Below are 26659 nucleotides of genomic sequence, written 5' to 3'. Positions count from 1 at the left end.
TTTATTTATTATGTATACAATATTCTGTCTGCAGGCCAGAAGAGGGCACCAGACCTCATTACAGATATTACAGATGGTTGTGAGCCACCATGTGGTTGCTGGGAATTGAACTCAGGACCTTTGGAAGAGCAGGTAATGCTCTTAATCGCTGAGCCATCTCTCCAGCCCCAAGATGATAATATTTTAAGAAAAGAAAATAGTACACACTCAGTGAGAGGGTCGTTGCCTCTCCCTGCCTTCCTCTTTGTCAAGTTGCTGACCTACGGTGGCCTTAGCAGAGAAGGGAGAGAATATTTGTTCCCAGCAGAGTGGCGATGTTCTTACAGAGGCGTTCCTTTTAAGGGGCTTGCAAATGTCAGGTCATCAGCGGAGAGGCTGAAGCAGAAGTACATAGTTGGTTTGCTCATGAGTCCTTGAGGACTTTCCAGAAACAGCCTGACGAGGAGATCTTCCGTAGAGGCTAATGACGTGTAGTGTAGCTAGAACACAGAAAGGTACAAATGGGATGTTGAAGTTCAGCATTCTGGGATACCAGGCCTTCTTTCTTCTATATGTGGGTCACAATAAAACTCTGTCTTCAGCAATGACACCATGAAAAACGCTATGGGCTCCTTGGTAAAGTGCATACTTTTAGCTTGCACAAGGCTACAAAGGAGGCCTTGGGTTCATCCAGTCCCTAACCCTGAAACCAAAAGGGGCTTGGAGTGTAGAGGGTAGAGCACAGATCTTGAGTTCTGGAAGCCCTGGGTTTGCTCTCCAGCACCACAGGCATTCCAGGAGGATCAGACGTTCAAGGTCATCTTCAGCTAGAGAGGGAGTTTAAGGCCAGGGTGGATTACATAAGACCCTATCTCAAAATATAAACATATAATAAATAAATAGGGGCTAGAGAGGTGACTCAGTAGTTAAGAGCTTCTCTTCCAGGGGACTGGGTTTGATTCCGAGCACCTGCATGACCACTCTCAACCATCTGCAACTCCAGATCCAGGGGATCCTATACCCTCTTCTGACCTCCCAGGGCGCCTGGCACACACACTCACACTGTGCATAGGTTAAAAAAAAAATCCAGGGCTGGAGAGATGGCTCAGGGGTTAAGAGCACTGACTGTTCTTCCAGAGGTTCTGAGTTCAATTCCCAGCAACCACGTGGTGGCTCACAACTATCTGTAATGAGATCTGGTGCCCTCTTCTGGCCTGCAGGGACACAAACAAGTAGAATGTTGTAAACATAATTAATAAATAAATCTTTAAAAAAAATCCATATACATAGAATAAAATAAAAATAAATTTAAAAGTAAATAGATAAAACTTACAGGACAGCATCCGGGGCAGTCCATCCCCCCGCATTAGTTGATTAACCAGCGCCCCCCCCCCCACTTCTTGGAGGGCTCTTTAGTTAAAAGCAAGGAATCTCTCTGAAACTGTCCCCACAGCAGCAGCGAGGGAAAGTCTAGCTGCAGGGTTTCTGAATGGAAAGAAAATAGGTTTTGTTCTGTGTTAGGGACAATGAATCAGATATGATTGGATATAGGCTTCTGAGGCCAAATTTTTGCCATTGCAGCATAGAAGGAGAAGATGCACTGAATAAATTGTGGATATGGGTTATAGATTACAGCCGTGAAGGGGTTGCCATCATCGAAGGGCAGCAGAGTATCTGTCCCAGGTCCACTTAAACATTTTTTTTTTTATTTCATTTACTTGTCTTGGGGGATGGGCAAGAACATGGCATAGCATGCATGTGGAGGTTAAAGGACAACTTCTGTGATTTGATTTTCTGCTTCCCCCGTGTGTATCCTGAGATTAGTTCAGGGGATGGAACTCAGGTTGTCAGCTTGACAGTAGGAGCCATTACCACTGCATTTTGGTTTTGGTTTTGAGAGAGATGTGGGTGCTGGGGAGTGAATCCAGGTCCTCTGCAAGATCAGCAAGCGTTCCTAACCTCTCAGCCGTCTCGCCAGCCTCAGGCCCTTTTTTTAACTTTGACACTAGGCAGTTAGTTATTGTCACATTGACAGTCGGTAGACCTGCCTTGCAAACCCTTATCACATTTTCCAGAAAAACACACGGATTCACTCTGAGTCATTCTTTACTCCTTTGGCCCAGACAGACTTTCTGGGCATGGCATCAAGGTCCCCATCCCTCCATGGCAGGTTTCTGGATCCCGGGTTGATCTCTGGTAGCCCAAAGGGCATGAGTCCTGACATGGACGCTGACGGTGGAGTCCTGGGTCGCCACCTCGATGATGACGGCATACAGTCCTCCCTCTATGTCTCCCTGTCGGTCTGAGTTAGAAAGGATCAAAGAGGCAGTCGCATTGCTCCAAAGCAGACAAAGAAAGGTAAGGAAGAGGCTTCTTTAAAGTGGAATGTGTAAAACAGAGGTGCAGGCTGTGAACACCACAGCAGCAATTACCCTGAAAGACTGGAGCGCAGGCTGGCGCTGGGCTGCGCCATCCTATCAGACATCGGCGACACGTTCCTACAAGAGCCTTTTAAGAGCTGCTAATTATTTAGATTCCAATAGGAGCTGGGCCTTTAAAGTGATTTTGAACTGATTACAGCTTTTTGAACTGATTGCAGCTGTAAGTTAGAAAGGCAGGGATCTAGAAAAGAAAAAAAAAAAACTTTTGATCAAACACAAAGGAATTATCCTAAATAAAAATACCTTTATATCGCATATACACACTTGTTTCACACATGTAAACAAGTAATTTCTATACATATCAAAGATGTAAGCAATTATATCCATTATTCCCTGCCACCTCCGGGGCGGGGGACCACGCCCTGGGTTTTGTATGTGCTGGGTAAATGCTCTACCATGGAGCTGTGCTCCCCACCTAGCTACACTAAATTTCGAGTTGGCTAAGAACAGGGGCCACACTTGTTCATCCTCAGAATTCTTTATAGTGTGTAGAGTGCCATGTAGAACATGGGAAGCACTTACTGAATTGAATTGAATTGGAGCATTTGCTGTATTAATAATCAGAGCAAATAATTGTCACTTATTGTGATAGTGAAGTACCCTAGCGTGGATGCTGAAGGAAAAGCAGGACAAAGATCATTTTAATAGCTTCGGAGCTGGGGAGACATACCTATTTTTTTTTTCCAGAGACCCAAGAGAAATATGCAAATGTTCCTGAGAGGAAAGCCAACCACTCCATATACCACAACAGAGACCGTGTTGATTGCTCTATGGGAGTTGCTAGGCAACCACTTGGTAATTCCCCGCGTAATAGAGATGAGCCTGTCATCTGCTTTCTTGGCTGTGTGTGACATGGGGAGACAACAGGTAAAGGACAGCTAAGAACACCTACACCTGGATGACACCATCACTCCTGCTGGGGTGTGATGACACTGGAGAAAACCCCCATGCCCTGTCACAAGTTGCTGCGGGGAGAATGTCATTAGACTATTAGTGCGTGGCATTGCCGGGAGTTCTCCCGGATTCACCCTGGGGGCAGATCCTGTGGGTGATCCTGTTATCCCTGACCACAAAGCAGAAGACCAAAAGCACGGCGGGCCCTGCGTGTGGATGGCTGTCACTTCAATGAGGGCTCCGGATTCTGTCCCCTGGCTCCACTGGATGAGGCTTTCACTAGATAAAAGCAGCTTTTCAAGTCTTAAAAGGGACACGGTAAACTACAAAGAGGCCCAAGTTCTGGGTGAGCAGTTCACACTTTTTACACCAGCAGAAAAGACTTCTTAATGATGCCTTTGTTTTTGTACGGTTTCCAAGGCGCATGACTTCATAGACAAGCGGGCGGCCTTGCGAGGAATCCACTGAGCTGCAGGTCCTGACGCCATCAGCATCTTCAGAACAGGTTGAAAGCGTGATAAAGCACGGGAGTGGGGATGAGTGCTTTATCCGTCTCAAAACTTCTTTGACATTAGGCAAGGAAAAGAGAATTTGAATTTAAATTAGGAGGACTGACTTTTTTCATTCAAATTTTCAAAAAGTTGTCCCCACCCAAATTAAAAAAAAAAAAAAAGTCACCCAGCAGCCTATGGTATTTGAGTCTTCGGAAACTGATTGCTTGCTTTCCAGCCTTCCTTTTGAGATCTTGGGCTCCAAGATTAGGAAATGAGGCCCAGAGACGCACGTTCTGGACAGACAGAGATAAACCATCCAGGTAGTCCTGATGAACAACTGGGCAGGACTTCACCCTAATGTCAGGCAGCTGCTGGTCCAGCCCGTTGTGGTGCTGCCCAGCTGTGGCAGGAGAGGAGCTGTCAGAAGAGGAGACACTTACACCCTTCCCTTTGACTATCAGGCTTTTGAAACAGTGAACTCCAGATAACGAAAATTTCCCCAGGAATCCCATGCTAGGGGAAGGGAAAGACTGAAGTCCTGGCACCAGCTAGCTAAAGGAACTTGCTTCCTGGGAAGGCATTACACAGGGCTCTGATAACTACACATTGCATATTTCCTGACTTATTTCATACTTCCTATAGAGCTGTAATGCTGCTACAGAGGAAGTGGAGAGATGTAGAAGGAGCAGCCAGCCACTTCCCGCCGCCCGGCTCCCAGCTAGCTTTACCCGAAATAATTACACAGAAACTGTATTCATTTAAACACCGCCTGGCCCATTAGTTCTAACCTCTTATTGGCTAACTCTCACATCTTGACTAACCCATATCTAATAATCTGTATATCACCACGAGGTCGTGGCTTACTGGGAAGATTCTAACCCACGTCCATCTCGGACTGGAGCTTCATGGCGTCTGCCTGACTCTGCTTCTTTCTCCCAGCATTCTGTTCAGTCTACTGAACAGTCTACCTCTCTAAATCCTGCCCTATCAAAAAGCCAAGGCAGTTTCTTTATTAGCCAATGAAAGTAACACATAGACAGAAGACCCACCTACATCAGAAAGAAACTAGGAGTCTCTCTTCCTGGTTTGGTCAAATTGTAAGTAAACTTAATTTCCTTTACCAATTTCAGGTTCTTAGTTCTTTTTTGTTTGCCTATATAAATTTGTGTGTGTGTGCACGCATGTGCACATATGTGTGTGCACATGAAAGCTAGAGGACAACCTTGAGTGTTGGCCTTCAGGAGCCACCCATCTCAATTTTTCATCCATCTCACTGGGAGCTGGAACTAGCAGATTAATGCTGGCCTAGCCTAGAAGTCTCAGGCATCCCCTTTGTCTCTACCTCCCTGTGGTGCTTTGACTGAGAATGGCCCCCATAGGCTCATATATTTGAGTCCTGTTTGGTGGACCTGTTTAGGAAGGATTAGGAGGTGTGTCACTGGGGGTAGGCTTAAGATTTCAAAAGCCTGCACCAGGTCTAGTCTCTATCTCTGCCTGCCTGCAGATCAGGATGTGAACTCTCAGCTACTGCTCTATCTCTGTGCCTGCCTGCCTGCCACCTCAGTCTCTCCACCATGATGATCATGAACTAGTTTTCTGAGACTGTGAGCAAGCCCCATTTACATGCTGTTTTTCTATACGTACCCTTGGTGACAGTGCCTTCACAGCAATAGGACAGTAACGAAGACATCACCCTTGCTGAGATTGCAGGACACACTCATGCCTGGCTTCTAATTTGGATGCTGGAGCATCATACTTTCATGTCACGTTCTTTTTTGACTGAGCTATCCACCCAGCCCTTCAGTCTGCTAATCTTTTAAGATATAGGGTAGTGATGGAGCAGGTTCAGTGAGTCTTAAACAGACCCAACTGACCAACCCTTGGAGTGACACCTTCACAGATCCAAACCAGTCTACCTCCTCCTGGAGTGTGTGGTACAGTTCTTATGAATGTTTTGGTCTGTCACACAGACACTACACATGTCCGCTCTTCTGATATTCTTTATAGACTCTAAATACCATCAGCCTTGAGCTAAATCAAATTTAAGGAGGCATTTTTTTTAAAAAAAATAAAAACAAAAAACAGCTAATGTTTATGTGTGTGAGTGTTTTACCTGTGTTTATGTCTGAGCACCACGGACGTGCAGTGTCTGCAGAGACCAGAAGATGGCATCAGACCATCTGGGATTGGAGTTACAGCTGTTTGTGAGCTGACATATGGGTGCTGGGAATCAAACCAGGGTCCTCTGGAAGAGCAGCCAGTACTTTTAACCTCTGAGCCATCTCTCTAGCTCCTCAAGAGCATTCTTAAGCAAATGATCAGAATGGAAAAAAACCCCACAAATGATTCAGAGAGACAAGAATAGTGGGGCTTTGGTGATTCTTTTCTAGAATCACAAGTGTGGAAGAGTGACCCTTCTCTCCTTCTCATTCCCTTCGTCTCCCTGCAGGGTCTCAGGAAGCTCAGGTTGGCCTTGAATGGTCTATGTATCAGAGACTGAGTATTTGAATGTGAGAGGAGTTTAGAGTACCAGCAAGGAGAGAGAAAGCAAGCTAGCTGCTTGGGAGGAATTTCCTGGCCCTGGACTCAAAACTGTGCCTGAATGTTAGCCTCCTGACTGTATCTGGACATTGTCCTCCTCATGATCCTGCTCTTCCAGATTGCCACCATGAAGACCAGTCGAGAAGTAACGTGGTTGCTGAAGGGAAAGAGGCCGTGCATCCTTCTACTTCTGACCTGTCCATATCTGTGCCCATGTGAGACTGTCCGTGCTGGAGAGCTGCCTCTCCCCTCAGCAAGACTCTGGCCCTCCAGTGCACACATGTGTCTACCACACCAGCAGATCCTCCAGTGCACACACATGTGTCTACCACACCAGCAGATCCTCCAGTGCACACACATGTCTACCACACCAGCAGATCCTCCAGTGCACACACATGTCTACCACACCAGCAGATCCTCCAGTGCACACATGTGTCTACCACACCAACAGATCCTCCAGTGCACGCATGTGTCTACCACACCAGCAGATCCTCCAGTGCACGCATGTGTCTACCACACCAGCAGATCCTCCAGGGCATACGTGTGTTTACCGCACTAGCAGATCCTCATTCTACTAGTTGGCCAGCATTAATAATGCCAGGTACTGATTAAGACGAGAGGATGTTACAGATGGCCAAGGGAAATCAGAAAAATGAAATCACTGTGTAACATGAGGGGGCCTGCTTGTTGGGGTTTCTGTCCCACCCAGTACCCCACAACCGGCATACCCCAAGGAAAATCACACAAAGTCTACATTAGGTTATAAACTGATTGGCCCATTAGCTCAGCCTTCTTATTGACTAATTCTTACATCTCACAGTAACCCATAATTCTTGTCTGTGTTAGCCATATGGCTTGGTACCTTTTTTAGCTGTCAGCTCACATGTTGCCTCTTCAGTGGTCTGGGCAGGAATGGCGGAGGGAGCTTCCTGCTTCCTAGAATATTCCTGTTCTCATCACCCCACCTCTACTTCCTATCTGGTTGACCCACCTATACTTCCTGCCTGGCCAATCAGCGTTTTACTAAAATACATGATTGACAGAATGCAGATAATTCTCCCACACCATCACTGGCTCCCAAATGCTGGTCCAGGAACCGATCTAGTCCTTGTGTTTTTTTCTGGTCCTTGGTAAAGCTGGAGAAATGAGAACGTGACTCTGGTTTTGGATGACTCTGATTTCTGAGACAGGGTTTCTCTGTGCAGCCCTGGCTGTCCTGGAACTTGTATTGTAGAGCAGGCTGGCCTCTAACTCAGCCTCCTGAGTGCTGGGATTAAAGGTGTGCAACACCATGCCCATCTTGAAATTATCCAATTTTTACATTGTGATTATACCTATATCTTTCGTATATGGGATCTCAAGGTGCCCTTTCTTTTATAAATTGATACTGAAAGAAGCTGGGATTTGAAACTAGGTATTTTGGATGGTTTCCTTGGTTCACATTACTAGTGTCTTGTAAATGATTTTTAAAATAACTAATTTTAAATTCAAATCTATGTATCAATTATTTATCTATTTGTTTATTTATTAAACACTGGGCTCTTTCCCCAGCCCCTGTCTCTAGAGTAGCTTTGACCTCTTGGGCTCAAGTCATCCTTCTGCCTCGGCCTCTCAAGTAGCTAGGATTATAGGAATGTACCACCAAGCCTGGACAAAATGATTATTATTTATAAATATTTGAAAGTATTCCAGGCATAGTAGCTCACATCTGTAGTTCCAGTGTTCAGGAGGCTGAGGCAGGAGAACTACTGTGAGCTTAAAGTGGGGTCAGCGTGGGTTACAAAGTGAGTACAGGGCCAGGCCAGACACAGCTACATAGTGAGACATAACCTACAAATAAAGAAAAATTAAGAGTTGAAAAGTTGTGTGCATATAATATTAATATAAAATCTCATACACATGCACATACATGCATGTCTACATACACAATACACACCTTACATGGGACTAAAAAGTCAAATCTTCATATGGATAGGTGATAATTTATAGAAGTAGACTGGACAGAGTTGAAATTTCTGACCCAGCACTGCTTGCAGGGGGAAATCTAATCTCAAATTCTAGAGCAGCATTTAAGGTATCATGTCTCCCCCTGCTGGAGATGGTGTTGGTAAAATAAGTCTCCAGCAGCACTGGGGAGGATTCAAACTGCTAAGACCTGAAAGTCAAAAGAATCATGCTTCAAAATCTATTCATTAACAGGGACCTTAGCCCAACCAAGAATCTTAGAACAATGATTAAAGGCCCCAGGCCACAAAAACTATCCATACAGGGGCCAATTTACAACCCCGGGAAATCAATAAAGGAAGAAAAAAAAAATGATTTGGTACCCAACAATATCCTATCTTTTTTTTTAATGAATTTCTTCATATAAACTCATAGAGTAAAATGCGTATAAAATTACGTTTATCCATACATACCACTGATTTTTATTTTGAAATTCAAGTAGCTGTCTGCTAATATGCAAGAGAAATCTGACTTATTTTTCCTTTTTGAGGTCCAAGACAAAGCCATTCCCTACGGTTCTGCATATTTCATTTGTTCTTTCCCGCCTGTGTGCATTATCCCACTTCCGTTACTGTAAAATGGCTTTTATCTTTACTTACAGTTTTACCCAGTGTCTTCCCCTTCAACAATGACTCAAGCTGAATAATTTTTTTCTCCTTTGCTTTTATTGATTTGTTCACTTTTTCGACACTTACATTTTCTCATGTTGGTTATTAGACCATTTTATTTCAAGTGTTTAATCTTTAAGGTGTTTGAAGTTTTTAGTTAAGGGCAGTGTGTCTTCCCTGTTAAGCTCAGGCCTTGCAGCTGTGTCAGGGGCACAACCCTCCGTTCCCTAGTTTATAACCAAAGAATAACAGCACCGACGCCACGCGATTTTTGAGGCGTCCAGAGAAAAATGCATGTAAACCTTCAGGCTCTTAATGATGTGATAATGGTTAACCATTGTTTTCATTTCTTCCATTTCCCGAACAACAGCTTTACACGGTGCAGGCATTCAACTATTACTTGTTGGGAGGGCTTATGCTAATAAGTACATTCATGCTAATATATTAGCATCACCTGTGTCTGGACGAATAATGTGATTAACTATGACCTTTAAGCTGCTTGGATTACCACTGCAGGACCACTCTCCGTCTAGATCTGCAAGGTCCAATTTAACTATCTGCAGTGCCAAGAACATGTGATAATCTTCGCTGTCCAATAAAGCAGCCATTAGCTGCATGTGGTCCCTGAGTTCTTGACACCGCTAATGCGGCCAAAACCGTAATACCCTCATTTTACTTTATGTTTAACAGCACTTCCTGGAGTCCCGGGTTGGACAGACAAGGATAGTTCCAGAACCAAGTTCGAACGGTCCTCCTTTTACGCTGTGAAGCACTCCTCTTAGGGATTATGCTCATTTTTGTGCTACCCTTTCCCTTCATGATATTGGAGGGGCAACTTTCCAGTGCCAGGGACGGGACATCGTTTATAACACCCGACATCTCCCACAGCACCAGGCAAAGCGAGCCAAACATCAAATGGGATAAAATCATCCCACTAATTTTGCGTCTAGCCCTCGTGCACGGTCTGGAGGATGGACGGGAAAGCAAATCAGGCGACAGGCGTGGCAAAAACGTGAGCGAGCCGCAGGGCCACGGCGCCGGGCTGCCAGCCCGCGGGACTCCTCCCACGCTGGGCGCTGCAGCCACCCCAGGCCCGGCGCGTCCGGTTCCGGTCCCCAGGGGGGACACACCCCGAGAGTAGCTTCCCCTCAGAGTCCCCAGACGAATCCCGACTCCTGCTGTGTGGCTAGAAGCCACCACCCCCGCCCTCAATACCATAACCTCAACCAAGTCCTAAGTGCCAGCTCTCAACACAATAACTGGAGGGACGCGATAAAATGGCGGCGAAGCCGTAGGCGCCGACCATAGAGAGGACCTCCGCGGCGGACAGAGCGCCGCAGGTCTTCCGGCGTAGAGCGGGGAAGGGGGGGGAGGGCGGGACTTCTAGTGCCCGTCTAGGAGCACAGCGCGCAGTCTCCGTGGTGCTAGTTCCGCGGAGTCGGGTCACGTGAGCCGGCGAAAGCCGTCGCGGAGGCGAGGGGGAGGAGAAATGGGCGGGAGGCCTGGGGGATAGCTAGAGACCCGGCGAATATCGGGTTGTCATGGAGTCTTGAGGCCCGGCTCGCGCATGCGCCGGCTGACCTGCCGGGCTGTTGGTGGAGCGGCGACCCTGGCCGTAGGTGAGACAGGCAGGGCTCGCTCGACTCCGGGCACAGCGGTGGTTGTTGTGTTGGGGGGGAACTGGGATGGCGACACTGGGAGGCTGGGACTGGAAGCACTGAGAGCGCGGGTGGGAACAGGTGGAAGAGGAAGGAGAGCGGAGTGGACACAAAGGAGAACCAGGACTTTGGGAGAACGGGGACGCCAAATATTGGGAGCTGAAGGACTCGCCATCCCTGGCTTGCTGCTAGTTGGTGTGCTGTCAGGGTCGGGCCCGCGTGGGAAAGGGAATCTGGGGTGAGGCCGAAACGGTGTGTTTGTAGGGAGGGGCATCATGTGAGGGGCAAGTGGTGTGAGCCCCTTAGGGCATGTGAGCCCTGGCCTGGCCCTGCATACCCGGGCTCCTGCGGGAGGAGATCCTGAAGGCTTGCCCGGCTGTAAGCAGAGGGGTCTGGGAATGGGCCGGTTGGTGGGCATGAGGGCTTCTTACCGAGTGAGTCAGTCTATGTGAGTGTCTAGGATCTTCATTTAGGAGCTATGCCCGGACACAGGTGCACTGTCTATTCCGGAGGCCTTCGGTCCCCTACTTTAGGCCAACTAGCCAGGCGTGGTGCCAAAGAGAGAGGGTTGTGAGGAAGAAGGTGGCTGGATAGTGCCAAGTAAGAAGTCAATGGTTAGTGGGTGGGTCGGGCAGTTTTGATCTGGACCCAGGACCCAGGCCAGAGCCAAGCTCTCTGTTTATTGCCCAAGTCCTGGCAATAGGCATTGCCTGGGCATTTGCCCTGGAGACTGGTGGTATGCCAGTCACGGCATAGCCCTGTGGTCTGCCCAATTCTGCCCTGTTGAGTTGGCAGGCTAGTTGATGCCTGGAGGGTGTGCATGCTGCCTGGCACAGATGTCATGTGGGCTGGTGCGAGTGGGTAGGTGGGCACTGTTCCTGGGAGCCCCCTTTTAAAGTGGTCTGAGAACGTTCTCGAATCACACGGCCCCCTTTGAAGGAGGATGGAGAGAGGCGTGGGAAGCCGTGTGACCGTGTGGTGCAGGGCCGGATCTTTGACAAGGCGTTTTCAGCCAGTTTTGGGAATGGAGAGGAGAAAGAAGGAGAATATGAATAACAGACACGTAGGCAGGTGTGGTGCAGTTTTTCCGCCACTAAAATGCACATTCTGGAATGGTAATTCTGAGAACGCAGATCAAAAGAAAAGGACTTCAGAGAAAACCTACCAACCCATTTGCAAAAGCTGTGGTTTTATGACCTTACCACTTTATTCTATATAAGCCTTTGCTTGGGCCTTCACCTCACACCTCTCCATGCACGCATGTCTTACACGTGACACAGCATGCCATACATGTGACACATTTAAAGGGAGCGTGAGCTCGCTCTCAGGAATGTTGCCAAGTAGCTGTAAAAGGGGAGGGCTAAGAGCTGCATTTCAGATGTTTTCCCGGAGCCCGCTGGTCGCCTTTGCATCCCGAACTCCAGACTCCCCAGAGACAGGGGGTCACACCAGTTTTTAATTCGGTTGGTGTACGTGTCCCAATGGCTTCATCTTAAAGTAGGGGGTATATTGGGCTAGACCTGAAAATTTGATCTTGAGGTGATCCTGGTGTTTGGAAATGCAGTCTTTATTGTCAATACCTGAACTCTGGTGTTTGGCGACAGCTAAACTGCTTTGACTTTCCGGGACTTCCAGACTGATGTTTGTTAGAATTTATTATTCTCTTGAATACCTCACAAGTCTGTTGCAAAGATGAAAACAAAATAAAAACAGAACCAACAACTCTGAGGTTCTAGCGACAAATAGTGACGCTAATGTCAGGACTGAAAAATGGAAGTAAGCCCCAGGTGCTGTGGAGTACTTCTGAGAATGTTGTTCTGTACCAGTTGATATGAGTCTATGTGCTGACTGAGCTCCTGTTTTGAGTTTTGCTGTATCTTGTCCCAGCTGACAACCTTTTGGATAATGTGTAACAAGTATATTCAAATGAGGCCCAATTAGGGTCACTCTGTCTGTGTGGGAGCATCAGTTAGTCCTCATGCATAGAAAGCGGTAGTGGCTTCCCATCTTTGTCAGGAAGCAGAGAGATGAAGTGGCGGGTAAAGACCGCATAACCCGTTTTCAAATCTTGTAAATAACTTTATTGTAAAATAATACTGAGGAGGGAAAAATAAAACCCTTTTGATTTCTTGAGGTTTTAGCTTTTGCCGTTTGTGTGGTCCTGGGCTTAAGGGGTACTGGTGGGAAATACCACCGCTCTGTTTTTCTGCCCAGGGTTTCTTCTGTTGTGTGTGTGAGCCCACTCCCTCCCAAAGAAGGGAGGTGGGTGTAACTCTGGTACTCCTTCCCACATGGGCCACCTCTGCTGTAACACTAAGGCTTTCTTCCTGCTTAAACAGAACTTAATCAAGAAGACAGGCTTTCATATTTTTAATCTTTTTTTTTTGCATCCAGAATAGATATTTTGCCATTCTAAAGTCAATTGTGTGGGGTTTTGTTGTTTTTATTCCCAATTGCCACCAGTTCCCTAGAATCTAAAATTTTAGAATTTAACAGATTTGTCAAAGTTTCTATATTTTGGTTCTGCAGTCAACATCACCCTGTAAATTCTCTGTGAACCAGAGTAACTTCCTGTGTGCTTTTCTGTAGTTCCACTGACTGCATTTTTTAAACAGTACTAACATTTTATTAACTTTCTCATTGTCTTGTCACGAGGGTCATAGAAGACTAAATTGGGATGCTTTCTCTAACATGCCTGTAAAATATCCTGTGTTTAGTAAGATAGTGTGACGCTTTCTCAGATTCCTAATTAGCTGCACCTGACGTGACCTGCCCTTCCTCTCTGGGACATCAGCTCGGGCAGACCTCAGTCTGCATGCTATCCGGAAGCCACATCTAGTTTCATTTTCAAGAAGGCTCTGTTCACTTTTGAACAACATTAGTTTAGGAAAATTATACTAGATGCATTTCTTGGGTTTTCATAGGCTCCTGCTTTAATTAGGGATACAGTTTTACATTTTAGTCTACGTTTTAAACAGGGTTGTCCGGGCTATCAAACATTGTCGCTGTCACACAGAGAAACAGTGCCTTTGGGCAGTGCTTTGTTAAATGTGACAGTCTCATTGCTTGTCATTGTGTGTGACTGAGCCGGATGAGAGTGACAAACCTTACATGAGTTCGGCGTGGGGCAGAATGACTTTTACTTGGAATCGCGGTTAGCATTTCCTTCCACTCTGATCAGTTTGTGCCTTTAGTTCACTGCAATTGTCTATAACATGGTCCCAACTTTCCTAATGCTGTGACCAACATTAATGCTTTAATTAATTGTTTTTGTTGTTACTTCATAACTGTAATTTTGCTACGGTTATGAATTGTAATATAAGTATCTGACATGAAGTATATCTGATATGTGGACCTGTGAAAGGGTTGTTTGACCCCCACAGGGGTCGCGACTCACATGTTGAAAACCTCTGGTCTGTTTGTATATGAGCAAGAGGTTACTCATGGTAGCATGGAAGCATGTGTCTCCTGTTTCTTCTCATTCTGAGTCTTCCCTCTAGTTCACTAGGTCCTGAACTAGCAGAAATGTTCAGGTATGGCTTCAGGATATTCCAGGCACAGTGCTGCTTGGCTGAGGTGCTTGGAGTCCTAAGTAGATTGCAAATTAAAGCATCCCCAGACTTTGCTTACATCTGCCTAGTTTCATTATTACTCTTTTCCTTTGTGGCATCCTGTTTTCTTATCCCCAAAGTGTCCCTTGTTTTTGTTGTTTTAAGACAGGATCTGGCTGGCCTAAACTCACTATATAGACCAGGTTGGTCTCAGACTCACAGAGGTCCACCTGGTGAGTTCTGGGAGTGTGCCACCATTCCCACTGTCTCCTAGTTAATATCCACAGTCTTTCCAGCATGTGCGACTTCAAGGCCTGTCTGTCCTGTGTGTCTGCTCTCCCTGCTCTTCCCCCACCCCACTGTCAGTTTAGGTCATCCTGCTCCTGCACTGTGCGCTGCCGTCCTGGTCATTCACTTCTGAGTATGCCAAGTTCTTTCTCCCTTCAGCCTTCACATTGACCTGGAACACACTGCTTGGCTCACCTCTAGCCTTTGACCCCTAATGCCTGCTGACTCCTCGTGCTCCAGATTCCAGCCGCAGGGCACTGTCCTGGTCCTGGTCCTGGTGCTCCTGACCTTTAGCCTCACTTCTTCGTAGCTCCTGTCAATGTAACCGTCAATTGTGTGAATACTTGTTTAGTATCTGTTCCTCTCTCTCTAGATCACAGGCTGCAGGAAAGATATAAACACAATTGTCCTAGTCACTCTGTGTCCTCAGTCTAGCACAATGCCCAGTTGATAGGAGCACTTGATACATGTTTTCTATGTGTACATGTGACTGAATGTGATGTATCTGAGCTTCATTGAAAAATGGGATTACAGCTGAGCAGGTAAACTCAAGCTTACGGTGAAACTCAAGAACAGTATTAGGAACAATACATGTTACATACCCTTATGCAATATAAGCGCTTACCTTTTTAAAATTTTATTTTATGTATATTAAATGTTTTGTTTGCATGTATGTCAGTGTACCACTTGTGTGCCTAGTGCCCACAGGGCATTGGATCCCCTGGGACTAGAGTAGTTGGGAGCCACCATGTGGGTGCTGGGAATCAAACCTGCTCCTAACTGCTGAGCCATCTTTTCAGCCCACCCTCCATAAACACTTCTTAAATATGATGTTTATACATAAATGTTTTTGCTTTTTTGTTGTGATCAAACTTAGGCCTTTAGTATTCTAAGTAAGCATTCTACTACTGAGCAATACTTTCAGGGCTGTAAAAGTTTTGTGGGTTTTCTAAAAATAATTTATTTAACTTTTATTCTATGTGCATTGGTGTGAAGGTATCAGATCTTCAGGAACTGGAGTTATAGACAGTTGTGAGCTGCCACGTGCTGGGAATTGAACCTGGTCCTTTGGAAGAGCAGCCAGTGCTTTTAACCACTGAGCTATCTCTCCAGTCCCCTTGTGGGTTTTTTTGGTATTGTTTTATGTTAAAAAGTAGTATATAGGTCCAGTGAGATAGTTCAGCAGGTAAAGGTGCTCACCACCTGGCAACCTGAGTTTGATCTCCAGGACCCATGAGATGAAAGGATAGGCCTAACTCCTGCAAGTTGTCCTTTGACCTCCACACATGCATCATGGCATATGTGTGCTCACTCAAATGTATACACATACACAAAAATAAATACAATAAGTATAAAAAATCTTTTGAAGTAGTATGTGTAAGTATGCATGCATGTCTGACATTGGTACTCTGCTCAGGACTTCATTCTGAGAACTGTGAGTATGGCTTTAGGTGACGATCATGCAGAGGTCTACTGGGAAAGCACCCTTGCTGGTTGCTGTTACCTCTCCTCTCCTCAGGGAGGAGGGCAAGTTTATTTGGTTACCCATTCCAAAAAGGCTAATCAAATGTCCCTTTGTTAGCAGTTCACAAAGCTTCCACTGAATGTGGTTTGTGTGCCTTGAATTCACAATGGAAGCAGAGGGCAGCAAGGGGATGGTGAACCTCTGTTTGGGTGGAAACCTTTCTGTTTAGTAAACTTAGACCAGAGAAGGTGTTCCTACAGTGGATGAGGCTAGCATCTTTGCCCTTCCTTTCTTCACCATTTGGCTCACCTGGTTCACGCTCCAGTAATGACTTCTTATGTAATTGTTGTTTTCATAGAGCAGTCCATATGCGAAGATCACCTGTGGTCCAGCTTCCAGCACACCGACCATGGAGAGGAAAATGCCATCCAGAGAGAGCCCTCGAAGGCTCCCTGCCAAGCCAGGTCGAGGCCCAGAGGGGAAAAGAGTAGCTCGAGCGCTCGGCGTGGTGGCTGCTGACTCAGACAAGGACTCTGGCTTTTCAGGTCAGCAATATCTTACTCTTCTGCCTTTTACTGAATGATTTGCATGGAAACATTTCTCCCTGAAACTCATTAGTGTAAGAAAAATAAGAAGCTTTCACATGCAGGATAAATAACTCTCTGAGCTGTTAAAAACAGCAATTCAGAAAACAAGGGGTGGTGGTGGTAATTCTGGTATCTTGTGGCATATATCCATCAAGGCTCCATGGAGTTAGTTCTGAAAAAGTAATTTGCTGTTCTTTTCAATTTAGACTTTAAACTTTCTTTTTCCCTTTTAAAGAATAATTTTTTATGATTTATTTAACTTTATTTTATGTGCTTTGGTGTGAAGGTGTCAGATCCCCTGGAACTGGATTTTCAGACAGTTGTAAGCTGCCATGTGGTTGCTGGAAATTGAACCCGGGTCCTTTGGAAGAACAGTCAGAGTTGTTAACCACTGAACCATCTCTCCAGCCCCTGACTTTTAACTTTCAATCCTACATTTCAAACTGTAGTTACTAGAAAAATTATTTAAACACTGACTGGAAATATAGTTCAATTGTGGAGTGCTTGCCTAGTATGCAGGAAGTCCTGGGTAGGATCCCCAGCACTTCATAAAACTGGGCGAACTGGCACACGCCTATAATCCCAGCACTGGAAAGGAGAAACAGGAAGATCAGAAGTTCAGGGTCATCCTTAACTACTTATGAGTTCAAGGTCAATCTGAATTACATGAGAGTCTGTCTCAAAGACAAGTGTTTTTAAAAATGGTCAGAATTCTGTTGCGTTAACTCCTTTTTCATATCTTTTTGCCTTGTAACAGTATGAAGGTCAGTTACAAGTGAGCGATCATGCATTATGTAATGAGAAGCTGGTCCTTATGGGATGTTTATCTTTGTGTGAACATTAGAGTCTACTTTTATAGACCTAGATGATACAACCTGTTACATAATTAGGCTATATGGTATAGTCATCATCTCTTATGTGGTCTGTCATTGGCTGAACCATCTTTATGTGGTAGGCAAATTATGATTTGTTAACAGTTGCCTAGAAAGTAATTTTGCTATACTTAAAAAAGACCCCTCCTAACAGTTTTTCCTAATAACTGTATACTTTGTGTTTGGACTGTGATCCATCTAGCCCAACTGTAAACTCCATTAGAGTTAAGAAAGTAGAACAGGAGGCTGGATAGATGGCTTAGAAATTAGGAGCACTGCTGCTTCTGCAGAGAACCCAAGTTCAGTGTCCACACGCACATCAGGTGGTGCACAGCCATTTGTAACAATAGTTCCAGGAGGTCTGATGCCCTCCTGTGGTCTCTGAGGGCACTTGCATGTACATGGTGAATGTTTATACAGACATACTCATATACATAAAGGGAGATAAACAAATCTTTGAGGGAGGATGGTGGAATACGTCTTTAATACTAGGACTTGGGAGGCAGAGGCTGGTGGATCTCTGTGAGTTCCAAGGTAGTCAGGGCTATATGATGAGGCCCTTTCTCAAAAAATAAAAACCAAACACTCCCCCCAACCAAATCTTTTATTATCATTATCATCATTACAATTATTTGAGACAGGGTCTGTCTATGTAGTCCTGCCTGTCCTGGAACTTACTATGTAGACCAGACTGGCCTCAAACTCACAGTGATCTTCCTGCCTCTGCTTCCCAAATGCCAGGGTTAAAGGCGTACACCACCACACATGGGCGCAAAAAAAAAAAATCTTTAAAAAAAAAGAAAAAAGGGCTGGAGAGATGGTTCAGTGGTTAAGAGTGTTGACTGTCCTTCCAGAGGACCAGGGTTTAATTCTCAGCCCCTTCATGGAGGCTCACAACTGTCTGTAACTCCAGTATTAGGGGACCCAACATCCTCACATAGACATACATGCAGGCAACACACCAATGCACATAGAATAAAACTAAATAAATTATAAAAATATAAAAAAGAAAAATGATAGTAGGGCAGCTTTCATGGCTAGCCGTCCTCAGAAGGGCTGACTGCACCCCCACCTCAGCCTCGTAATTTCCTGCTGAGGTTCTTCTTCCTAGGGCTGAGGGTAGTACTACTCTAGATATTGAGTTAATGTCAACATTATTACCCCCAGGAGATCCTCAGGATGATGCCAGGGGATTTGGGCTTATTATCCTGGGAATGGAGCTTTTTCTAAAGAAAGGTTTATACGTGTTACACAGGTTGCAGAGACAATCCACTCATGTAAAACTGACTTACACTGGGAAACACTGCTGTCAGGAAATCTAGGACTCTCCACCTCTTAGATTGGTATGTTTCCGTCTAGTAGGCGTGCTGAATGAGAAGCTCAATTATAAATAGAATATTACTCAGAGAGGGACCGCACTGACCCGGGGGATTAGAACAACAGAGGAATTAGTGTCCTGCCCAGGGACAGTCCAGGGAAGGGTGAGCCAGCCTGCAGTACTTTGGGTTCCCTTCTCTGAATGGAGTTAATTACCAGGTTTGTTGTACCATGAAGCCCACTTGAAGCATCTATTAAAGAGTTAGCTTCCTAGACCCTCCTAGAGATTCTGGTACTGAGGCTGGGGAAGGGCCTGGAAAGTGGGGCCTATAAAACAAGGTCGAAGGTCTGGAAAACACTGAAGGGCTTTTTTCTCCTTCAATATCACATTTGCGTTTTGATCTGATTCTAGATCATAAAAGTAATCCATGCTCATAGTAAAAGTCTAGTCCCTCAGGGAGTCAAAGAAGGAAACAAACTTCACCCACAGTCCTTCTGTTTATAATTCCCAGGACCATTGGCATTTTGCTCCGTCTTCTAAAGTCTCCAGCTTTGTCAGGGCAGGGCAGTTGTTTTAATTAGTACAGTTCTGACACAGAGTGGTGTTAAAAGTAGCCATCCTCATTCCTGTTTGAGAAGGCAGTGCCAGTGAATGCTGGTCACTCTTGGGCAGGTTCCAGGAACATGGTTGCTGCCTGAATTATTCCAGTTGCCTTGGATATGATGGAATTCTCACTTGGTCATTGCCAGAAGCCTGGCCGAGAAGCACTTCAGTAAAATTTACAGAACCAAAATGGATGGTATTTTCTATTTTAGTTATTTTTCCAAATTTATTTTGAGAAATTTCAAACCTAAAGGGAAGTGAATGAGTCCCCCACAACAAAGATACTTTCTTTCAGATCCACTAAGAATTTTCATTTTTGCTTTATTCATATCCTCCCCTGCATACATTGACTTAACTGTTTGAAAAGTAAATTTCAAATAATGAGTATTTCATCTCTAAATTTTTAGTATGAATCTCAGAAACAAGGACATTCTTCTATAGAATTATAATGCCATTATTATACCCAAGAGTCAACCCTGATTGAATTCTCTCTGACTGCAGTCTATCTGGATTTTTCCCATTGTCCCAGTAATGTACATATAGCTATTTGCCATTGAGAAGTGTGCATTGTATATAGATAGCCTGCCTTTTTAACATTATTTAACCCAGAATAGCTTCCCATCTTTTCTTTCTTTTGTGACATTTACATCTTTGAACAAGATAGGACTGTAATTTTATAAAATGTCCCACATTCTGGATTTTCTGATAGCATCCTCATTTTTGGAATCATTAGATCACTACATTGTTGATGTCGTACATATCCCCAAACACAAGGAAACTGTTAAGTTAGTCTCTTTTTTTGATTTTCTTTCTTTTTTAAAAAAGATTTGGTTCTTTATTTGTATGTATGTGTCTCTTCGTAAGTTTGTGTACTGCATACGTGCAGGTGTCTTTGGGGGCCAGCAGAGGGCATCAGATCCCCTGGAACTGGAGTTACAGGAGGCTGTAACTCACCTGATATGGGTACTGAGAGTTGAACCTGGGTCCTCTGTTAAGTGTTCTTAACTGCTGAGTCATTGCTCCAGCTTCCATCCTCATTGTTGATGGTACTCTGATCTGTAAAAGGAGATTGCGCTTTAGTTTCCCAGGTGTCCAGACCTGAGTAATCACACAAAAACTGTATTAATTGCAACATTGTTTGGCTGATGGTTCAGGCATATTTCCAGCTAGCTCTTGCATCTTAAATTAACCCATTTCTGTTTATATTTTACCGTGAGGCTCATGGTTTACTAGTAAAGTTCTGGCATCTTTCTTCTTTGGCGGCTACATGGCATCTCCTCGACTCTGATGCCAGTTTCTAAGGATCTGAAGAAAGTCAAGCAGAGCGATTAGACTTTTAGAGCAAGAGCGATGGTTGTTGAACATCCAGTGAAATTTCCACCTCAGAAAACTCACAGAGATATCTGTCAAAGACGTTCCTTTCTCTTAGGGAGTCCATGGCTGGGTTACAAGCCATTAGCCTAGAGCCCACGTGAACTGACCATTTTTCTGCCCACCAGATGGGAGCTCAGAATGTTTGAGCTCCGCAGAGCAGATGGAATCAGAGGACGTGCTGAGCACCTCAGGCTGCAGCAGAGAGGACAGGCTGCAGCTCAACTCCAGAGCTGCAGACAACGCCTTCCCTGCGCTGTCCCCGATGCTGGTCATGAAGAATGTGCTGGTCAAGCAGGTGAGGAGGACCTTTGCCGATGGAAGTTTCCGCGTCTTCCTGTGCAGACACTCGCGCTGAGCAGGAAGAGATTTCAAAAACTAGATAGTCACACTGATGGGGACTTTCCTCCCAGGAGAGAGTGTTACCTTTCAACTACTGATGCTGTTTGCTCTTGTTTGTTTTCTGATTTAAATTTTTGTCTTTAAGATTTATTTTTTAAATTGTATATGTGTTCTGCAAATACTCTACCATGCCTTCCTCTGACCTGAAGACACCTGAGCTCACATGTACACATCGTATTACTGAATGTATACACACAGAGAGAGAGAGAGAGAGAGAGAGAGAGAGAGAGAGAGAGAGAGAGAGGGCAGCTGAGATACATAATTAACATTGTGCCAAAGACACAATTCAAACAAGGAAACACAGCAGGAAGGACATCTTTGCTTCAGAAGCAGAGGCAGTTTCTAAGCTAGAGCCACACCTTGGTGCCAGGGCAGCTCTGTGGGCTGAGGATGGCAGAGCCAACAGGGTTTTCACTTGTGTGGGGTGTGAGTCCATTGGGAGATTGTAAACCTGTGAGTAGTGTGGACTGGGCTGTAGCCCAGAGCAATGTCCATCATATGATTGTTATCTAGATGTGAAACACAAGTGGATGAAAATATTAGTTAGGTTATAGGGTCTGCGACTGAGAACTCATTCATAAAAACTTGGTTAAGGTAGAATAAGTGATTTATGTTGGACAACATTTAAACTTACAGTAATTTACTCTGAAAATAGATACATTTATGTATTGGAGTATTGAGAATCTGGTTTTGGTGTTGACCCTTCCCATCTTAGCTGGAGGTTATAAGAACATGGCTATAGCATGGCATGGCACTCCCTTAGTGTTTGAACACTGCCTGGCCACCTCTGAAGAACACTCGTTGAGATCAGCAAGGTGGGCAGCTGGTGAGTTCTGAATGATTATTTGACCATTTTGCTTGGTAGATCCATCTTAGCGGGAACCTCAGCTCTTCTCACTGAAAGGAAAGAGCATGGAGACAGGGAATAGAGCCCAAGTCAGTTTGTCCCAGCCCGCCAGTGCTGCCCGGTACCTTTGGGTGTCTACTCCGGGTTGTTTCCCTCTCTGGTTCTCTTTTGCCTTCCTTGTGGCTGTGTTGACAAACCACACACATTACAGCCTAGGGTGGCTGCTCCAGGACGTGCAGGAGTGAGGAGGCTTTTCCAGCAGAGGGACACAGGACAGCTGGCAGGCTGCTAGGGTGGCTAGGAGCTAGGAAGCTCAGTGACAAGCTAGTCTCTTCCAGGATTTTTTTGGGGGATGGTATCTTTGTGTTTTGAGACAGGGTCTCCAGTAGCCTGGGTTGATCTTGAAGTCCTTGTGTAGCTGAGGATGAATTTGAGCTCTTGATGCTCCTGCTTCTACTTCCTGAATGCCGGGAAGATAGGCATCTGCCACCATGCCAGGTCTTATGTGGTGTTGGGGTCCAATAAGGGACTCCAAGCATGCTCGGCAAGCATTCCAGCAACTGAGTCGAGCCCCACCTGAGCTTAGCATCTCTTAGCTTTGGCCAGGAGATTGAGCTCCCTCTGTTTTTGTTGCCTCAGTTGTGCCTTGACTGTGCCATTATTTCATCTACCTCCAGTTTCTCTATCTGAGTGATAGCCCTTGATTAAAAGCAGGCATTTCAGGCCTGGAGCGGTAGCTCAGTAATTAGGAGCACTTGTTCTTCCAGAGGACCCAAGCTTGGTCCCAGCACCCGTGCTGAACTGTGGCACCATGGCACCTGTACTCACCTGCACCTACCTATATACAGGTACACACAGAGACAGAATTGAAAACAAAAATAAAACCCCCAGGTATTTTTTCAAGTTTTCCCCTAGGAAAATATTTTTGTGCTTGCTTTTGGTTTTGGTTTTTCTTTTTTTATAGTATGATATCAGATAAGTGTATTTTAGGCCACTTCCTCCCTGTTCTCAACAAGGGCTCCCCTGTGCATGAGGGACACAGAGCACCCGAAGCATCTGTAGCTGAGCCTTGGGTGAAAGCTGGAGCTGCACCCCCCATCCTGAATGCAATGCTCTTTTCCTTGCTTGCAGGGCAGCAGCTCATCCCAGCTCCAGTCCTGGACTGTCCAGCCCTCCTTTGAGGTGATCTCAGCACAGCCACAGCTCTTTGTCCTTCACCCGCCGGTGCCATCTCCTGTCAGCCCCTGCCATACTGGTGAGAAAAAGTCAGATTCCAGAAACTACTTGCCCATTCTCAATTCTTACACCAAAATAGCCCCTCATCCAGGCAAAAGGAGTCTTTCCCTCAGCTCGGAAGAAAGAGGAGCGAGTGGGGTACTGAAGAAAATCTGTAAGGAGAGACTGGGCCCGGCCCTGTCTTCCAGCGAGCCAGCCAAGACGGGCCCTGTGCTCTCCAGTCCTTCCACTCCAGCCCCACCCAGCTCCAAACTCACCGAGGACTCAGCGCTGCAAGGAGTGCCCTCCCTGGGGGCTGGTGGGAGTCCACAGACTCTTCAGCCTGTGTCCAGTAGTCACGTGGCTAAAGCTCCCAGTCTGACCTTCGCTTCACCCGCCAGTCCTGTGTGTGCCTCCGACAGCACTCTGCACGGCCTGGAGAGCAGCTCCCCTCTTTCGCCGCTCTCAGCCAGTTACAGCTCACCGCTCTGGGCCGCGGAGCAGCTCTGCCGCAGCCCAGACATCTTTTCAGAGCAGAGGCAGAGCAAGCACAGGCGCTTCCAGAATACCTTAGTGGTCCTCCACAAGTCTGGTTTGCTGGAAATTACTTTGAAAACCAAGGAGTTGATTCGTCAGAACCAAGCAACTCAGGTGGAACTAGACCAACTGAAGGAGCAAACCCAGATGTTTATAGAGGCCACCAAGAGCAGGGCTCCTCAGGCGTGGGCCAAGCTGCAGGCCTCACTAGCGTCTGGATCCAGTCATTCAGGCAGTGATCTAGACGCATTGTCTGATCACCCAGACATTTAGCACAGAGGCATTTTTCAGTTATTTGGTTCTTTTACACTCTTACTATCTCCACTTGTTTTCCACGGCCTATTTAAGAGCTTTCTTTCTAAATTCACTCACAAAGCCACGTGCCAGTCCCTGGCTGCCGTCTTAATCTGTGGTTCACGCACAGGTTAAGTACATTTATGTTCTCTGAAGACCTCCAATTGTCTCTGAATCCCTTTTCCTTAGCCTGTGGGCACTTAGCTGGATCCTGGGACAAAGGAGAGGTAACGGTGGGTGTCTCCCAGCTTCCCACTCACTGTCCATGGTTCAAGGTCCAGTGATATAGATGACACCTGTCAAACCACGGAGTCAGTGACCTAAGGATCCCTTCACGGCCCGCCCGCAAGTATCTTAGTCACAGAGAAAAATAGAGGCTGTGTTTATATTCTATCAGGCATTGTGCCAGTTGGGTGAAACCTAAAATGCTTTGGGCACAGGTTGTGCCTGGGTGTAAGCATTTAATCACATGAGGCTTTGTTTCTTCCCCTTTAAGTTGTGGGAGAAAGGGCAGAGCGTCTGATTCACACATTGATCATACATCAGATCTCACACAAGTAGGCATATACTTCAGATTTTTAAAATATAGATTGGATTTAGTACCATCTGGAATTGTATTTGATGAATTGCTTTTTTGATTAAAGGGTCAAAGAAGCCAGCATTTTTTGTCACTAGCTGGAAGATTTTGTTAGTTCATGCTTGAAATAGCACAACCTGTCTTATAAAAAGCCTGAGACAGGACTGCAAGATGGCTCAGTGAGCAAAGGAGCTTGCTGCCAAGACGGCTGACCTGAATTGGATTCCCTGGACCTCCAGGGTAGAAGGGGAGAACCAACCGCTGCAGTTTGTCCCTCACACATACACACACACACTAGATATGTAGATGAATATAAAATTAAAAAACAAGCCTCCATCAGCATTAGCAATCAGAAGCTTGAGACCTCAGGGTCTCTTGTCTGTGCCTCACCCAGCTCTTTCTGTGGGGGAAAAGTAACTGTGTTTTTAAACTCTGAATTAAGTAAAGCCCTGAGGTTAGAAGAAGGCACAAAAGTCAGAAAGGATCCTTCCCTGTATTCACATCTGAGTTCTGCCCATCCCTGTGTCTCTTGTTAGCTGTGGCAGCAGGGCTGAAGTGTGGTGTTCCTCTCAGAAGCTGGCCTTAGGGGTGGGGACTATGAGGAGGTTTAGATGACACATTCTTTACAAACCATAAAGAGTCAAAGGATTCTATCGTCTTGTTTAAAATTTTTATCCCCTTAAAAATCTTTGTCCTTCGCAGGTGTAGTTTTCTGCACAGAGAAAGATACTCATGGGGCTATACTAGGTCCAGGGTTAAGGGTCACAGTTTTTTTTTTGTTTATTTGTTTATTTTTGTTTTAAGATTTATTTATTATGTATATGATGTTCCTCCTGCCTGTATACCTGCACATCAGAAGAGGGCACCAGATCTCATTACAGATGGTTGTGAGTCACCATGTGGTTGCTGGGAATCGAACTCAGGACCAGCCGGTGCTCTAAACCTCTGAGCCATCTCTTCAGCCCATGGGTCACAGTTTTTAAGGAGTTGGTTGTAAGACTCGGGTTAACTCTACTGTGTTCATATAGACATATGGTTTGGATATGACTAGTTAAAAAATAATCAACTTGGTAAAATCTCTTTACTCTCTGATCAACACAGAATTATTACCTGCTGTTTGCACTCTGAAAGAGTTTCCAAAATCAGAGCCAGTGTCTCTGGACAGACTCAGCTCCTTGTGATATGCTTCCCCACAATCTGTATGGTATCCTAGCCACTCCACTAGGAAGCTTCCTTTTTGGAAGAATGTTTGGCAGGAAAGCTGTAGAGACAGGTGCATTCAGAACAGTCTGGGCACCAGCCGCAAGTTTTACCAAGCATCAGAAGGCTGGAAGCACTTGCTGCGAACCAAATGTACTCCACTGGAAAAGCCCTCAGTGGAGCTAAGCCTCTTGGACTCTTCCTCCTAGATATGGCTTTTCATTGCCCTTCCTGTCTCCATAAAAGACGGTGAAAGCCACCATAGATCTTCACTGTTCAGTGCAGGGAGGGTCACCGCTCCTCTGTGATCTTAGAGCCATAACTGCAAGTCTCTAGTCTGTGTTCTGTTCCTGGTGGAGCTGGAAGCAGATGGACGCTAGTAGAGAAGCTAGATCTTAGAAGGAGCGAGCCTTTGAGGCAGAGGCTACACCAGTGTTTGGAGGAAGCCTGGAGTGGATCGAAAGATCTTCGTTGGTTGCCCAAAGCTGTAAGTAGCAACAGCCCCAGTGGTGCATGCTGTACGTCCTGATGAAGCACTGTGCAGCGCTGTTGTTTGCCCAAGGTGAGAAGACAGTTTTAGCTCAGGCCAGCCCATAGGAGAACCGTTGTTGCATTGTATTGACAATATTGGAACACATTTAGAAAGGTTCCTGATTGAATTAGGTATAAAATTTAATGTCGTTTGTAATTTACTACACTGTTTTATTGATTATAGCATCGTCTGACTTCTCTGGTGTGATTCCTCAGCACACAAGTGACTCTTGCACATATACTGAAGTGGCTTTTCAGCTGCGACCTTCTTAGGGTATAGACTATTTACCAAATGTGAATTCTTTTCAGAACGTGTGAAGTTATATGGAAACTGACTGTGAAATGTCAGAGGAAAAAATAAAAGTCACTTACTTGAAAGCTA

At 45.5% G+C, this 26659-nt stretch overlaps 1 protein-coding gene and 1 long non-coding RNA gene across 5 annotated transcripts; one reads left to right on the top strand and one right to left on the bottom strand.

The window, feature by feature from the left end:
• On the bottom strand, window positions 1-11225 carry LOC148120475 (uncharacterized). The gene is made up of 3 exons (XR_015739214.1): window positions 11051-11225; window positions 1041-1193; window positions 1-479 (listed from the first exon to the last, which is right to left on the bottom strand). It is a non-coding gene; the product is annotated as an uncharacterized LOC148120475 (long non-coding RNA).
• On the top strand, window positions 10421-26659 carry Cipc (CLOCK interacting pacemaker). Of its 4 annotated transcripts, none has more exons than XM_048449284.3 (4): window positions 10421-10580; window positions 16282-16468; window positions 20803-20972; window positions 23055-26659. In XM_048449284.3, the coding sequence occupies exons 2-4, from the start codon at window positions 16333-16335 to the stop codon at window positions 23946-23948; spliced, it is 1200 nt and encodes a 399-aa protein (XP_048305241.1). In that variant the 5' UTR covers window positions 10421-10580; window positions 16282-16332; the 3' UTR covers window positions 23949-26659. The 4 variants fall into 4 exon arrangements, with proteins under 4 accessions (XP_048305241.1, XP_085553474.1, XP_048305242.1 ...); XM_085697348.2 differs by lacking the exon at window positions 10421-10580 and adding an exon at window positions 10622-10814; XM_048449285.3 differs by lacking the exon at window positions 10421-10580 and adding an exon at window positions 10975-10997.

The sequence above is a fragment of the Myodes glareolus genome, chromosome 11, assembly GCF_982192425.1.
Source record: "Myodes glareolus chromosome 11, mMyoGla1.1, whole genome shotgun sequence".
Taxonomy (NCBI): domain Eukaryota; kingdom Metazoa; phylum Chordata; class Mammalia; order Rodentia; family Cricetidae; genus Myodes; species Myodes glareolus.
The sequence above is the reverse complement of the archived record's forward strand: the minus strand, read 5'-3'. Positions and strand labels throughout refer to the sequence as shown.

Excerpts from the sequence above, each read along its gene's own strand:
- Cipc (XM_048449284.3), top strand. The coding sequence starts at position 16,333 with ATGGAGAGGAAAATGCCATCCAGAGAGAGCCCTCGAAGGCTCCCTGCC. Across the intron at positions 16,469-20,802 it reads CAAGGACTCTGGCTTTTCAG|ATGGGAGCTCAGAATGTTTG; the intron begins GTCAGCAATATC and ends TCTGCCCACCAG. Across the intron at positions 20,973-23,054 it reads AGAATGTGCTGGTCAAGCAG|GGCAGCAGCTCATCCCAGCT; the intron begins GTGAGGAGGACC and ends CCTTGCTTGCAG.